Here is a 16,575-nt window from a genome sequence, read left to right on the forward strand (position 1 = left end):
GCCCTCATCTTCATTAATATGACTTTATTATTCCAAGAAACGTTTGCCCAGGAACATAAATATTGCAAATAACTGTACTGTTTATTTCAGTAACATCCCCAAAATTCACTTAAACGGTCAATTTGAAGATTTACTTTAATAACCCCAAGACTCTTTGAAACCACCGCCAACCCTCACCTGCCTGTCCACCAATCCTAAACTATTATATATCATGATCTTTACCTAATTCAAATCAAGCTCCCTCACATTGAAAGACCTACCCTTTCTCTCTTAAATCAGACTTTGGAATCTATGTCTGGATTTTGCCCCTTTCACCCAGAGCACAACTGAGAATGGTCAAGATAGCCCCTCAGTTTTTAATCATCAACATGCTTTTTTTGGTGGTGTTTTAAGGGAACCAGCATTCAGTACTATACAGTTCACTTCTTTTCATCTGTCTAGGTCTCACCTCTAGAACTATGTTCTACAAGGACAAAGTTTTGTCTTTTATTTATGCTGTATCCCCAGTGTCTAAAAGAGTGCCTGGCACATATTAGGTATCCAAATATTTATTGAATGGATGGATGGATGGATGGATGGATGGATGAATGAAAAAGGAAGAATAACAATTTCTCTCCCCTAACTGCTTTCTTCAAGTCTACCAATCTGGTTTCTAAACACCTGCCTAGATCCAACTATATCATATTACACTCCCTAGAATCTCAGGTTTGGTAACTCATCCAGCAAACCCTCTGAGATTATAAATCTGCTTGCTCTTGGCCATTTGATCTGGGGTAATCTTCCAAAAGTAGTTGATGTGAAGGGATAAATAGAAAATGTAAATCTTAAGGAAAAATGTAAATATGCAAAATCTGCTGCATGGGAATGTAGCTAAAGAAATAGAAACAAACATTCTTTGGCAGACTACGCAAGTTTTAATTAGAATATTTTAATATATGCATAATTTTCTTTTTTTGGCTAAGACAACAAGATCAAGTATCAATATATTCTTAAAATACAGGTCATTCACAACAAACACTTGCCTGATTAATAGCGTAAAATATGCTCTCGTAGGCATCCTGTTGAGTATACACACTGAGACTGTAGTTATCTTCGTCTATGCCAGAATAGCCCTTTAAAAACAAGTACTTAAAAGCAACGGCGTTTTCTTCCTTGTAGGCAACCACGAGCTGGTTACTTAAACCAAAACGAATTAGCTAGAAAAGAAAATCAAATAGGCATCTATCAATTTTCCCATTTAAATGCTTTCTTATCATCATCAGCCCTCACATGTAAACATTAGCAAGAAAAATCTCAGCACTTTGGTTTTTACTAATCACATCAATGTCAAAATACAACTCCAAAAGCAATTCTAAAGAGCACAGAATTAGAAGAAGCTACCACTGCCAATGACTAATGGCCCTGCTGGCCTCTGCGTGTGTGTGTGTGTGTGTGTGTGTGTGTGTGTCCCTTTATTTGCCTAAGTCTTCCACATACTATATGTTGACCATTGGTTTCTTCCAGCACCCCTGTGACGTAAGTAAGCCTGCTGGCCTTGAATGAAGGAAAAGAAAGGAAAGAATCCAAATCAGTTAAGTCTGATTCCATTTTTCTGATACTTAGATTTCAAATGAATTGTTTTAAAAATTGGTGTACTTAGTAAAGCAAGAATTCATGTCCTATTGATTTAACATTCAGAAATGATAACCACTATTTAAGATCACAACAATGTTTTGCATGTGGCTTTAAGAATGTTTTTGAAAAGTGGCCTACATACGCTTATGCCCGCTTCCAGGAGACAGTTGTGAAAGGAATTCAGCTACTCCAGTTCTGCAAGATCTCTTCTCTAAGATTTACACCTAAGAACTCCCTCTCCCAGATCCACAGCATTGAAGCTCCAGAAAGAACAGCAGGGCTCACTTTGCCTCCGTGATGTCAGACCCATTCACTGTCATCCAACACCTACCTTCTCTGATAAAACTACTACTTTTCCTCCCTTAACACTGCACAAAGTTAGGCACCAAAGGCTCTCTGTATCCGGAGTAAAAGTGTTCTTTCTGCCCCCAAGTTTTCTTCTTGTAATCCAATAAGTGGGGGAAATTAGAAAGCACTAAAGGTTTTACCCCCAAATCCCAGGAATTACACACACAGCTACACACCCAAACCACTTTGTTTCTCAGTGACTCTCTCACACACTCTCTCACATGCACATACACTCTCGCACACTTTCTCAAGCATTCTCATGTACATACACTCTCACACACCTGCACACACTCAGTCACTTCCTCCCTCCCTCCCTCCCTCTCTCCCTCCCTCTCTCTCTCACACACACACACACACACACACACACACACACACACACACACACACACACAGAGTGGTGGGAGAGAAGTCAAGCCTCTACAAGCCCTGTCCCACATACCTTTCCCCATCTTCCCACTTTATCTTCTCACCTGCTACGTAAGACAATAAGTGTCTAGAAAATTTGCCCCAAATTCTCACCCTGCTAGTTATCAAAACCATTTGGGACTCTGTTTCATCATGTGTGAAATTAGCATGTTCAACGAGATAACCCTGACATTTCCTTTATTTGCTGTCATTCCGTGGTTCAATATGATACACTGCATGGCACTAAGACATCAACTATGAACCTTTCATATGAAACAGATGTGCCTGGCCGGCTCCACGGTTAGGCTCGACCTATGACCCAGGAGGTCGTGGTTCGATTCCAGGGAGGGACATGTGCCTGAGTTGTGGGCTTGATCCCCGGTGGGGGGCAGCAGGAGGCAGCCGATAGATGACTCTCTCTCATCATTGATGTTTCTTTCTCTCTCTCCTCTCCCTTCCTCTCTCTGAAATCAATAAAAACATTTTTTTTAAAAAAAGAAACAGATGTTAATACGCTTATGCAAACTTACATACTTTAAAAATATGTTTTAGCCTTTAAATTTTGACTTTTTTTTAAAGGCTGCATGATTAAAAATAATAGTTACCAGTCTACTACAGGTGCTGTACTAACTGCTTTACATGCAGTCTCTCATTTACTAACATAAGAAAATGTTACTACTCTTTATCCTTAGCTAGCTTTCCAGAATTGCATCTATTGTTTGAGAATGTAAATGATGACACTCATTAGCATCTGAGCCTCACCAGGTCACATTCCTCAAATACCAAGTCAAAGGACTGAGCAATGGCTGAAACCCAGCTGTTTGAGGGAAATATCAGGTTAGAAGTCCTGCATCCTCCAACCTGTGCTGAAAATCAAGCAGCAGAAGCTGAAAGTTCTTGGCAAGTATGTGATGTCTGTCAATGGTGCCTGTAGGGGATGGCAGAAAAGTCCTGTTGCTTTTTGAAGGTAAAAAGGGAAACCAGGGAACCAACGCATATGATTATTCCAAGGTTTTGCTTAAAATACTGGCACACAAATGAAAAAACATATACAGGAATTAATTTCTTCAGTCAAAGTTTGCTGAGTGCCTGCTCTGTGCCAAACTGGGGTACAGTGTGGGCAGGATCAACACTGCTTGGTGTTGAATAACAACTCTTATCTGCTGAGTGTCAGGCACTGTGCCTAAATTTTATAATTTTTATTTTTTATTTAATTCCTCAACACTCTATGAGGGAGATTTGACACTGGGGTCCATAAAGACAGAATTATTTTTTCTTTTTTTCCCAACTGATACATATTCAGGAAGTGGAATAGTGCCCATCACAATGTCAGAGTCAAATACTGAATCCGTTGAATATAATTCCACTTTATCCATGTATAAACTGAAGTCACATGACATATACAGGTTGGAATAGCTAGAAAGTGTCAGAGTGAGGATCCTAACAGGTCTGTTTGATTCACCTGTTCATTCTCTTGACCACTTGTTTACACTGCCTCTCAAACAAACGCTGAAACTTAACTCTAGAAGCAGTGATAGGAGACCCACTCCTCCCATGCTCAAGCTAAAAAACTCACACACAAAAATCTGAAGGGGGGATGGATAACTTGACCAGGAATGTGGCATACAATTCACTGATATTTTAAGCCACCACCTTAATTAAGCTTAACGCTCATCAACTGCACTTTGGGAATGAGAGACCTGGAGGTGTGATCCCTACTTGGAACCACTCCTATTTGGCATCAGGAACAAGACAGTTCCTCCATTCTCTTGTTCATAGAACAAACCCACCTGTATAGCCTGGCATCAGGTAAGCGTTGGGATTTTCAAAGCATTTCTCAGTAGAGGAGAGAAACCCTGAAGAGGAGTGAGGCCTCCTTCCTGCTATGGCAGAATCAAACACTCCCTAGAGAGTAAGAGTAAGGAGATGATAGGATCGGCCAAATAAGTTTATTTTTAAAAAGGAGTTGACAGAAAAATTCATCTTAGCCCCTCTAACTAGATCTTAAGATTTGCCGAGAACATAAGACAGGAAAAAAAATTACTTAAAAAACTAAGTGCAACCTGGCAAAGATTATGAATTTAAGATGTGATTATGAAATCAATCAGTGTAGGAGAAAATATTCTGTACCAGGTAAAAACAAGATACCACTTTCATAATGTACAAAGAATATGGGAGGGAAACACTGGATTTAGCAAAAGAATGTAGGCACCTCTCTCAAGATTATAAATTACTGCTGAATGAAGAGTAGGAATGTCTGAAAAAGAGTTTCCTTCTCATCAACCCTGATAAAATGCCACCCATTCCATTAGAATTTAGGATGGAATGCTAAAAGAGACTGAATTCTTTATCTATTCTGGAAATTAACCCCTTATCAGACGTATCATTGATAAATGTGTTCTCTCATACAGCGGAGTGGGATCCCTTTTCATCGTGTTGATGGTTTCTTTTGCTGTGCAGACGCTTTTTATTTTGATGCAGTCCCATTTGTTTATTTTTTCCTTTGTTTCCCTTGCCCCCGGAGATGTACTGGCAAACATATTGTTACGAGAGATGTCTGAGATTTTGCTGCCTATGTTTTCTTCTAAGATTTTTATGGTTTCACGACTTACATTTAAGTCTTTTATCCATTTTGAGTTTATTATTATCTATGGTGTAAGTTGGAGGTCCAGTTTTTCCCTTCCCTTCCCTTCCCTTCCCTTCCCTTCCCTTCCCTTCCCTTCCCTTCCCTTCCCTTCCCTTCCCTTCCCTTCCCTTCCCTTCCCTTCCCTTCCCTTCCCTTCCCTTCCCTTCCCTCCCCTTCCCTTCCCTTCCCTCCCCCCCCCCCTCCCCTCCCCTCCCCTCCCCTCCCCTCCCCTCCCTTTATTGAAGAGACTATCTTTACTCCATTGTATGCTTTTGCTCCTTTGTCAAATATTAATTGAGCATAATGGGTTGGGTTGATTTCTGGGTTCTATGTTCTGCAGGAAGAGCCTCAAAGACAAAATTTTCAACAGAAGGAAACTGTGTAGCGTAATAAAAATTACTTTAGAGTTAGGTTTGACTTTCATTCTTGTTTGGTGACTTAGGACAATTTAATGAGGCTAAATATCAATTTCTACATAGGGAAAACGGAAATAAACAGTGGTAACGTTGTTATGTTAGTAACTGAGAGAATGCATGTAAAGCAGTTAGTGAAGCACCTACAGTAGAATGGTACTGTTATTTTTAATTACTCAGCTTCTTTATGCTCCTCTTAGTGCCAAGAGGTTAGTGTTTACCCAGAGCACTCAGCCACTGATGAAAGGGAAATGTAACATTCTTGAAGTCTTTAAGTCAAAATTGGAAATTTTAAAAATATATTTAAATAAGATGTGTTTGGATAAAGATGAGAAATCTCAAGAGCAGAAGTCACTTTGGATTGAGCAGCCTTCACCAGCCTATGGGCTTCATTCACATATAGAAACCCACACCCTGAAATATAGGTCCACTCTCTATTTAAAGTACCTGTGGAACAGGGTGCCCTAATCCCTTACTAAAACACGGTCATCATGTAAAACGAACTTCAACCTATACTACCTGCCCTCCAGAGTCAACGTAATTTTACAGTTTTATGAACTTCAGTGTGTACTTCCTAGAACAAAAGTCAACTGGCAGAACATATAAAAGCAGTTTCATCTTGGGGTAAGGAATAAACCCAATGAGTTCATCCTATAAATTACCTGTGCGGTGACCATGAGTATCTTCAGAATCTGTAAACCCAGTTTCCATGGAATCTGGTGTCTGGCCCGGTATTTTTCACAAGGGTTCATGAAGTAAAATCTCAGGTCTTCCCTCAGACACTCCTCTCTCACGTCAGAATCAAGATGAGCCATTGCATTGCTGCCACAGAAGATCAATTTTTCAATACACAGAACAGCCTGTTCATCAGAAAGCTCCTAAATGATACTTTCTATTCACATGCCTTACCCATTCTTGCAAGCACAACTCTCTCTGCAACCAGGAAACCTGTTTCCACTTGAGGAATCTGAAAATTATTCAGGACCCTCTATTATTCACCTTTCCCCATGGCTACTTGTCTTATTCAAAATGGCCATTTTCAAAAATTATAAGAATAAAATTTTATTTGCAAAACTCATCAATTCCTACACTTTAACATATAGCACTCACCTGTCACTGAAGTATGAACAAAAACTAGATGGGATACTTTCATGTACACCAAATGGGAAATCTCAAAAATTGGCTATAGACTAATGAAATGAAATTGTTACAGAAACAGAGAATCTTTGCTCTATTACTTTGTACCGAATGAAGGATTATGTCCCTCTTTATTGGTAATATATCAGTGATTATAAGATCCTAAAATATAAATATCTTTAAAAAGTTAAAATAACATCCCTGTATTTATGCCTTGTCAGATATCTGTGTCACTTTAGTAAAATTTGTTTTTACTGTTTCAAGGGCTCTGGACTCAGGAGTGGGCATATGACTCAAGCCAGGCCCAAAAGAACCAACGAGATGTGGTCACAGGACTGTGATTATAAATGATGGGAGAGATCTGGTCTTTGTACTAAGTAGTCCCCAAAGTGGGGTGTGCAAAACAAAAAATTGAACTCTATTAATAATTAATATAACATAACATATAGAATAACAGTGGTATATAGTAGCATATAACTTATAAATAAATATACACACATTAGGGATATATGCTTAACTTTTACTGCTGGATACATAATCAACCACCTTTGGAAATCATAGACATAAAGCATAGGCTGTGAGTCTGAAGTTTTTGGAAGGCATCTTGCCATCATAGGAGAGCTCGCCAGAGAGTGGAGCTAGCACAGAACAGAGAACACACAGACCCTAGACCTAACAACAATGTTTGAGTTCCTGGATCCAGTTGTGCCTAAAACCATCATCCCAATACTTTCCATTTGAGCAAATAAATACCCTTTGGGGTTTAAGCCAGTTTGAATTAGATTTGTTTCTTACAACAGGAAACATCTGGATGGTAAATTTAATAAATAAATTCTATTAAGTTCAGTTAGTCATTTTTATAATTGGTGGTCATTCTTGGGGACCTTTACACCTGAAATGTCTAAATGATATATTTTTATACTGACTTATGATCTGTGTTATCCACCTTGACTATCAAGTTTAAAAGAAGCACAAAAGGAAAATACCATTTTAAGACTTAAGACCTTTTTAAGACTTGTATGCAGTTGTTAATAATTTTCTATATTTATTTTTTATTGTTGATTTTCTATTTTTAGATAGATTGTTTTTTAGACCTCTTTTTTTCCAGAATTACTAGTCTAGGTTATTCAGAATTGTCTTGCAGGGAGGGAGGGAGGGAGGGAGGGAGGAAGAGAAGAAAGATGCTAAATAATATGCATCTTTTTGGGAGGACTGCGTGGAAGAAGTACCTTGTAAAAAAAAAAAAAAAACCAACAAAACAGCAAAATGGAGGTGATATGTCAAGAGTCTAAAATGGAGCTGGGAGGCCTCCAGGAAGTTGAGTTAATAAACCTCACCACATTTGAAACCGAACTTTTGAACTTGGCTAAACCAAATGGCTACATCCTGATATAGCTCTTGGAACAGACTGATTCCCTGAACTCTCTTTTAAGAAATAAATTTTTCACCTAGCAATACACATAAGCAATTAATCATGTATAGCCTAATGCAAGTCTTCCTGTGAGCACCAATCACAGCTCTTACTAAGCAACTTGTGTAACTCCTTTAGAAGGTCCCCTTTTTCTGTCTTGATAAATTCTGCACCCTTCTTTCCCCTCAGAACACAGTTGGGATTCTACCCAAATCTATATATCCTGGATTGCAATTCCTAAACAATGACGCCCCCCCCCCCCCCAAAGCTTTTGTTTGCCTTGCAGTTCTTGGTCAAAATTGATTGACAAACTATAAAAAACTGAAGAGCTAAAAGCACACAAGTCCTGGGGATCTAATGCACAGTATAGTGCATATAGACAACAACAGTGTATTATTGCTAAGTGACTAGATCTTAATTATTCTCAGCACAAAAAAGAAATTACAATGATGGGACATGATAGAGGAGCTAACTATTGCTACAATGGCAATCTATATCAAATCAATCTGTTGTGTATCTTAAATTTACACAATGTTATATGTCATATATATAGTCCATAAATTCAGGATGCTTCTCCATGGTCATGTTATCGAAATGGAAAGGAAAAAAACAACTAAAGCTACATGATGGAATGAACCCAACATTTACCTCCCTCAAGTTGTCTGTGCCTCAGATTTCCTAGAGCAAACCTCGGGTTTCCATTCATTCTACTCCACTGAAATGACTGCAGATTCCAAGGCCACTTCCCGGGCCTGGACTTGGTGGCTCGGCGGCATTTGATACAGCTGACCACTATGTCCCTGAGACACCCTCTTCTCTCTGCTTCCACAACACCCCACTCCCCGATTTCCTTCCTGCTTCACTGGCACCTCTCAGCTGTAATCCCCCATCCTGCCAGCGGCTTTCCACCTTGGCTGCACAGGAGAAACACCCGAGGATTTTCAAAGGGCTCAGTGCCTGGCTTTCCAGCCCTAGACATTCGGATTCAGCTAGTGCCCAGGTCTGAGGTGGGCGTTGAGATGTTGTTAAGCTTTCCTGTGATTCTAATGTGCAGCCAAGTACAGGAACTTTTGCTCCAGAGTCAGACATTGATTTCTCCTTTTGCTCAAACTCATATCCACTCGACCAAATCTTACTTCAAAATACATCATGGAGTGGTCCCGGTCTCTATATCCACTGTCGCCTCCCTGGTCCACGCTCTGTCATCTCTCCTGACGACTGCCATAGCCTCCCAGTGCTCCACATAGGAGCCAAAGAGGTAACTCTTAACGAGGAAGTCAGACATCAGTTTCCTGTTGGAAACCTTTCAGTGGCTTCCCCCTCTTCTCAGACTAAAATCCAATCCTTCCACCACTGTCTAAGTCTCCTGCCCACAACTTCCCATGCCCCCAGGCCCTCCCCCCCTCACTACCCACAGCCTCCTCCTGACCCACGGCATTTGTATTTGCAGGTTCACCCATCTGCGGCGGTTCCCCCAACTCTTTGCATGTCTGGCTTTCTCATCCTTTACCTCTCAAGTGTCACCTCTTCAGAGAGGGCTCAATGACCACTATCAAAAGTGACTTTCCCCATTCCCTCTCTCATCACTTAATTGCCTTCTGTATTGATTTCTCCTACAAGAGAACTTCAAGAAGACTCAGTCTTGCCTAACATTATCTCCCGCAGCACACAGCAGAGTACCTAACACATCATAGGTGCCCAATGAGTATTTGTTGGAAAAAAGAAATGAGTCGATGAATGAGACAATAGCCCTGAGTACATGAACTTTTTCTTCACCAGTGCCATTAAGATAAAATAATAATAACAATAATAAATAACAACAAATATAATAAAAACAATACAGTAATAATAGAAAGTCTAAAATGTTGATATGAAAACTGAATTTAAAATATACTGAAATGTATTTAGGTAATTTAGTTGTTTCAATTCATATTCCTAAAGTTCTTCCAAAGAATGAGTTAGTCAATGAGTTGTTATCGTGAACATTTGGAACCCACTAGAGACAGAGAGAGTTCGAGTCCTCCCTCAAACCAAATACAAAAAAACCCAAAAAACTTAGACACATCAAAAAACAAAAGCGTAAGATACAGGTTTTTTAAAAATGTGTAATTTAACATGCCTTTCTTAGCAAGACAAAATTCAGAAGCCATGAAAATTACTGACAGATCTTAACACAAAAGTCTGACTTCAAAAAATTAAAAGACATACTGGGTAAAAAGGTCTGCAATATATTTTAACACAAAAGTCTGACTTCAAAAAATTAAAAGACATACTGGGTAAAAAGGTCGGCAATATATTTAAACAGGTAAAAGTTTACTATCTCTTACTTGTAGAGAGCTCCAAATTATTAATAAGAAAAACACAACCCAATATAATAACACAAAAAAAATCTGAACAAACCAGTAAACATTTAACAATAATGGAAAAAAACAAATCTTTATGGAAGGAAATATAAATTTTTGAAGGGTACTTGGGCAGTTTCTAGAAGAAGATCTGTGATCTAGAAATCAAACTACTATGGAACTGTCATAGGCAGTCAGACAGGCACGAGTAGAGCCAGGGCAATGGGACAGTTACAGGAGTTCACCAGGGCAGAATGTCCCGGACACCTAGCAATGGGAAAAACTGGTAGAGCAAGTAGAGATAAGTATTGTTAAGCAGGATCTCGCCTCTAGGACCCCCTCTCCACCCTAGAATGCCTCGGGTCATGAAGGTCAGATTCTCCTGACCTTCTCCCCGGGCATGTGGTTAAGCCACAGGGTAGATCCCCACCCTTACAAAACAAGGGGGCTGGAGGAAGCCCCATCTAACCTCCACACAAGGACAGAAGATGACTGGACAGACCAATGGGTCAATGTGAAGAGGAAACCAGCTCACCCTTGGAGGGGTTAAAAGGAGCCTTAGCCCACTCCCTAGGCAGCTCTTTGAGCGGCCTCTAGCAATTTCTCTTCCAGTGTACTTTTCCTTTGCTAGCCTAATAAATCTTCTCTAGTGAATTTGAGTCTTGGCTCTGAATTCTTTTCTTAGGCGGAACTCAAGTACCGAGGTTGTTGAACCCAGGTCTGGTCTGGCCCCACTGGTCAGACACCTGGTGCCTTTCCCGCCTCCTACAACAGAATTATACTACAAATGTTAAAATAACTAGTAAAAAAGATGATTACAAAAACATTTACTGTAACTTTGTATTGACTTAAAGATGTCTATGACATATTGTTAAATTTTTTAAAAGTTATAATGTAAATATATTGAGAATCCATTTTTCAAAAAATGTTGACATTTATATCTATATGTAGACTTTTTAAAAGACTAACAGTACAAACCAGGGGGGAAAAAACACTTTGCTACTCTCTCTGAAGTAGTATTATAGGTCATCTTAATTTCTTCAAGTTTTCCGTATTTTCTTGATTTTTAACAATTAACATGTGAATTCTTGAGTTATTATGAGTTAAAATAAGCTATTTCAGAAAGAAAGAGTCTAATAATATGTATCAAGTAATGAAGTACTTCCCTCCCTTAGGGTGTAAGTGGTGGAAGGGAGGTGGAGTGGGCAGAAGTAAATGCAGAGACTAAACTTCAGTGTTCCTACACAATGACCATGTTGGCCCCAGGGCGACTGGCAATGCAATGTGGCAGATGAAAGACTTGATTTAGACCAATCTCAAGCAACTCCGATGTCAGTTATTTACTTATTTATTCCAAATTCCTACAGTAGACTGATTAGCTCTTGGTTTGCTAATCTCACAAAAGAGGGGGGGAAAAGGAGAGAGAGAGCGAGGGAGCGAGAGAAATGTCCAGTTCACTGAGGTTCTGGGGTAGTTGGGCCCCAATTAAAGGAAGTTAAGAAAAGCCAAAGAAAGAAACCTTAATTACCTTCTCAGCACAGCTCTTAGAACATTAAAAAAAAAAAAATCACATAATCTCACTCATATGTGGAATCTAAAGAACAAAATAAACTGATGAACAGAAGAGGTGCAGAGACATAGAAGCATGGAACAGACTGAGGGATCTCAGAGGGAAGGGGGGGTTAACCAAAGAACTTACGTGAATATATGCATAACCCAGGGACACAGACGACAGTGCTGTGAAGGCCTGAGGGGCGTGGGGGGGCGGGGAAGAAGAGGTCAAGGGGGGGAGAGGATATCTGTAATACTTTCAACAGTAAGATTTTTTTTAAAAAGAACATTAAAAAAATCAGTCTTTCCATTTCTGAGAAACACCCAGAAGAAAGACTGCAGGGGCTTTTCATTTCCCACCAGAGCCAACATAAAAGATGAGCGGGCTACAACTTCTAGGAATTTCCCTAATGACAACCATGCTGCTAAATTCCCATCCCCAGCGGCTGCCTCGGGCCGGCACGAAAGCAGAACTAGAGCTGCCCATTTTAAAAGTGCTTGTTCTGAACAAGCCTCACTCCCTTTGAAAACACATCCTGAGGATCAGCTCTCTGGGTCAGAAAGTAAAGCAAAACCATTTCTCGGCAATACAGTATTTCAAACTTCAAACGCAGTTAAAGCTGAAGATTGACTGGAATTATGGCATTTCTTACAGTTTTCTTTCTCTAACATTTTCAATAAATGTCCAATTTAACAGGGTCATGCTGATGACTCTCCCTAAGAAAACATAAGATTAAAAGAAGTTATAAGTATAGTTATAATTAATATTTTTTTCCTCAAAACACTAAGTTTACCTTATTTTTGGACAGGCCCACTTCAGTATCCATTGGGAATTCCCTAGAGTCACCCTATTCCTAACAATTCCCTCCAGTTGCTATAGGTGATACAATTTTCTTTAAAATTCCACCATTTAAATTGGGGGTCTTTTGGAATTACATACATCAAGGACAATTGCCCAAAATCCTTAGCCTCACTAGTCACCTGTTATTGCCTGACAGATAGTTTTAGGCTGAAACCACCAGATTTATTCAAGGGGAAATGATAAAATACAACCTTCAGAGGAAAATAAAGGAAGCAGTTCCCCCTGCGAAGGGAAAAGAAATAATGGTAGCATGCCCCCAAAGCTGTCTTGTCACACTAGGGAGGAGGCAGAGGCCCAGCCTCCAAAGAGAATAGAGAAAGCTCAGCTACACGTAGGATGAGCTAAGGTGGAAGAAAAAAAACCCAGGTGACTGACTGCCAAAGCAAGCAAGCCAGCAAACAAACAAAGGCTTTAAAACACTTGACAGGGAAAAGAATATTGCAGTTTGACAAAGTGAAGTCTTGGAATAAAATTACTTTTCTCTACAAAGCCCGTAACAGGTGATATAAGAGCTCAGAAATGATCTCGGATGCCAGGCCTCAGCTAAAGGAAACAGTCCAGCCTAAGGGAAGATTCTACCTTTAATCTTCATAGCCAAAGGCTGTTTTACTTGACCACTATTTTTACTTTGAAAATTGTAGCCAGAAGAAGCCACCTGTTATCCCACGAACTTTTAAGAATCGTTTTATTCTGGGTTTCACATTCCTATTAGAGACCTAGCCAAAGAGATTAGCTTGTGAACGTGACCACCCCTGACTGCGTTCTTCTGTGTTCTCGGCCACTCTGTTCAAAATTTCTCTCCATAGTCTTTGCACTTGCTTCATTAAGATATTTCCTATATATTATATTGTTAAAAATAATACCTTTGATATGCTCCTCCTTGGCGGAAAAGAATGAGGCCTCCTTTAACACTTCATGGGGATTTGTCCATTTTTTAAGTGCCGGCGGTTAAATTAAACTGGCACTACTATGACAGCCTCTGCACGGGGACAGTCAGGGGAAGTTGGAAAATGTGCCTGGTCTTAAAGGGTCCAGGCCACAGAACTGGGTTTATAGAAGGTTCTTATGAAAGGAGAAGAGAAGTTTCACAGTAATGGGAGTTCAAAGTACGAAGAGGAAGATGAACTAAAATCTTGAGACTGCTGGCTCAACAGGAGGAAGCTGCCAGATTCCCCCAAACTCGTGTCATTTGGTTAGCACATCACAAAGGTGGTGAGCAGTTCCTGAAAGTGCAAAGTCCACATCCCTCCTCTGGGGAGAAGCGGGCAGTTGGCCCTTCAACACAAAATACCAGAATCTGCATCCTGACAGCCATAGACAGCCTCTCCTACCTCACTTACAGACCCCTTCCCCATTCTCGGTTTACAGAGACACACGATCTTCTGTTTCCCACTGGTACAGTACAACCAGGCATACACAGGGTGTCCCCAAAAAATGCATACACGCTTTAATTATTAATTCCAATGGATTAAATCTGAAAAGAAACAGCAATTGAGCTATCAGCTACAAAGGGTGTGTACATTTTGGGGGGTATGCCTGTATATGTATTTCAAATTTGGATCCCTTCCAAAGTTATTTATGTGCACACCCAAGTGTGTGTTCTCCCATGCTGTAAGAATGGGAACTTCTGAAGATACTCAGTGGATACAATAAAACCAACCGTTTAAGTCCTAAGGAAATGTGCTAAGAAAAAAATAGAAAGGTAATAACACCACACCCACAGGAGCACAAACCTGTTTATCAATGTGAGCAGAAGACAGTAAATGAACCCAGAGTCTCTTTGCTCCTTACCTTTTGAGGACAGCACTTTTAGGGCTAAGGCAGATGGAAGGAATGTATAACTTCTATCCATCTGCCCCATTAAAACAGACACCTAGCATTATAAGAGATAGTTTGTAAGTTATAGGATACCTGGTCATTTTGTTGTAACTTACAAGTTGCACCAAAGTTATGTCTTCCAATTGGATATTAGTCTTTCAAAAGTCTAAAAAGTATATGGCACACTTGCTTGGAATTAAATACTTACCTGGACAGCCTCCAAAGAGCAAGTAAATTCTCCTCTTGAATTCTGACTTTCCTTGCTAGCTTTAAGTCCATTTATAATATTGAGAGGGCCATGCAGAAAAGGCAGGAAAGTCTCTCTTCTATTTTAAGAAATGGCCCACCACTATATTTGTTTTGCAAGCAGTGAAGGGGGAGCCAAGGCCCAGTTGGTACTCATCACCCCAGGCCCAGCTGCGCGGCTGGCTGGTTGCAGCTTTGACCGCTGATGTGGGGGCCCCTGGCAGGGCCACCGGCTGAACTGTGCGCCTTTTCATGAAGGCAGCGGAGTTGAGGTTAACCACACTGCAACCCTCCCACCTGAGGAAAAGGCCTGTTTGTTCCGGGAGGCAAAGCCCAGCCTTACTTAACTCACTGCTAGCAGTTAACATAAGCGTTCCCAAGGCAGCAGGAAAGCTCGAGTCCAGAACAGAAAAGCCACCAGGGTTTCCCCGGAGTCCCATATCCCGACAGACGCGGCTCACGCGCCTCCCCGGACGGTTAACCTGCAAAGACCTGATCCTCTCTCTGGCTTCCTGGCCGGAGGAAAAGAGTAGGACGGCAGGGCCAGGCCTCCCCCTTCCAAACTTCCCACGGCGCTCGAGCTCGGACCTGGAAAACCCTCGGGGCACACGCAGGTCGGCCTCGCCGGGACGGCCTCCCCGCAGCCGGAGCCCTTCCGGCGAGTCCCCCGCTCTCAGCCCTCGGCTCCCGCCCTTCCCGCCGGCCGCGGGGCGCGCAGACCTCGGCCCGGGGCAGAGGCGGGGGGGGGCGGGGCGCGGCTGCGAGGCTCGACCTGCGCTCGCCCGGCCGCCGCGTGACCGCCGCCGCACCGTCGCGTCCCTCGGCGAGGAGACGTCTCCCCGGAGGCTTTTCCCACGTGTCTCGAGCCAGTGTCTCGGGGCCCGCGGAGGCGGGAAGCAGCGAAGCGGCTCGAGAAGCGGAAGGTGGGAGCCGGCGCGGAGGTGCGGGAGCGGGGAGACCGGCGGGGGAAGGCAGCCCGGGGAGGGGGCGGCGGTGGCACCTCCGGGAGGGGCCGCGGAACGGAGGGGGGCCCGTGGCGCTCCCGGTAGACGGCGCCGAGCGCCCCGGACACTGACCTGCGGCGCGGACCGCCGGACGGGGCTGAGGCCGCGCTCCACGCCGGCAGGTCCAGCGCCTCGGCTCCGCGGGGCATGGCGCGGCCCCGGGGCGCGGCGGCGGGAGGCGGGGGTGGGCAGCTGCACCTGCCTCGGCCCGGCGCCGGCCTCGGGCTCCCCCGCTCGCGTCTCCGCGCCCTGCGCGCCCTGCTCGCTGCGCCGCCGGGGCGTCTGCGGGAGGTAGGGCTGGGGAGCAGCGACCTCTAAGGGGCCGGGGCGGCCCGCGCTCCCTCCACACTGCCCCCGGGCGGCGGGGCCGCGCACTCCCGGCCCTCGGGCCTCTGCCTTCCTTCCTTCCCTCCCGAGTTCTCCGCTCGTTCCTCGCTCTCCCCATCCGTTCGCCGGCCCGTCTCTTTACCCACTTCTATTTGGATGCATTCAGGACACACTCCCTGAGTGCCGAGCCCAGCGCGGGATACCGTGGGTGCAGGAAGAAAGGAAGAAGGGGGCCCTTTCGCTCCAGGACTGCACGTTAAACTGGCAGGTGCCTTCGTGGCAGCGCGGTTATTTGGTTCGCTTTTTCTGACGTGCACGATCGCAAAACTCTGTGACAAGAGTCATGTTCCAGAGATGTGAGACGTGCCACCGGCTCGCAAAGGGAAGAAACACGAACCGCCTTCTGCTTGCGCGGGGAAGCCGGGTCGGACCTCGCGCGCGGGGAGCGGCCGCGTGGCCCCGGGGGCGCGC

The 16,575-nt window shown here is 43.0% G+C and overlaps 1 protein-coding gene across 1 annotated transcript in view; it reads right to left on the reverse strand.

Annotated features, from left to right (window-relative positions):
• The window catches only part of MCOLN2 (mucolipin TRP cation channel 2), a 40,370-nt gene extending 24,444 nt beyond the window's left edge, over nt 1–15,926 (reverse strand). Inside the window, exons 1-3 of the mRNA XM_087820719.1 lie at nt 15,850–15,926; nt 6,069–6,228; nt 1,023–1,196 (exon numbers count right to left, since the gene is read on the reverse strand). Of these exons, the coding sequence (XP_087676845.1) occupies nt 1,023–1,196; nt 6,069–6,228; nt 15,850–15,926 (411 nt within the window). The remainder of the gene's footprint in view (nt 1–1,022; nt 1,197–6,068; nt 6,229–15,849) is intronic.
• Nucleotides 15,927–16,575: the final 649 nt, after the last annotated feature.

Source organism: Miniopterus natalensis, chromosome 9 (assembly GCF_054644295.1).
Source record: "Miniopterus natalensis isolate mMinNat1 chromosome 9, mMinNat1.hap1, whole genome shotgun sequence".
NCBI classification, from domain to species: domain Eukaryota; kingdom Metazoa; phylum Chordata; class Mammalia; order Chiroptera; family Miniopteridae; genus Miniopterus; species Miniopterus natalensis.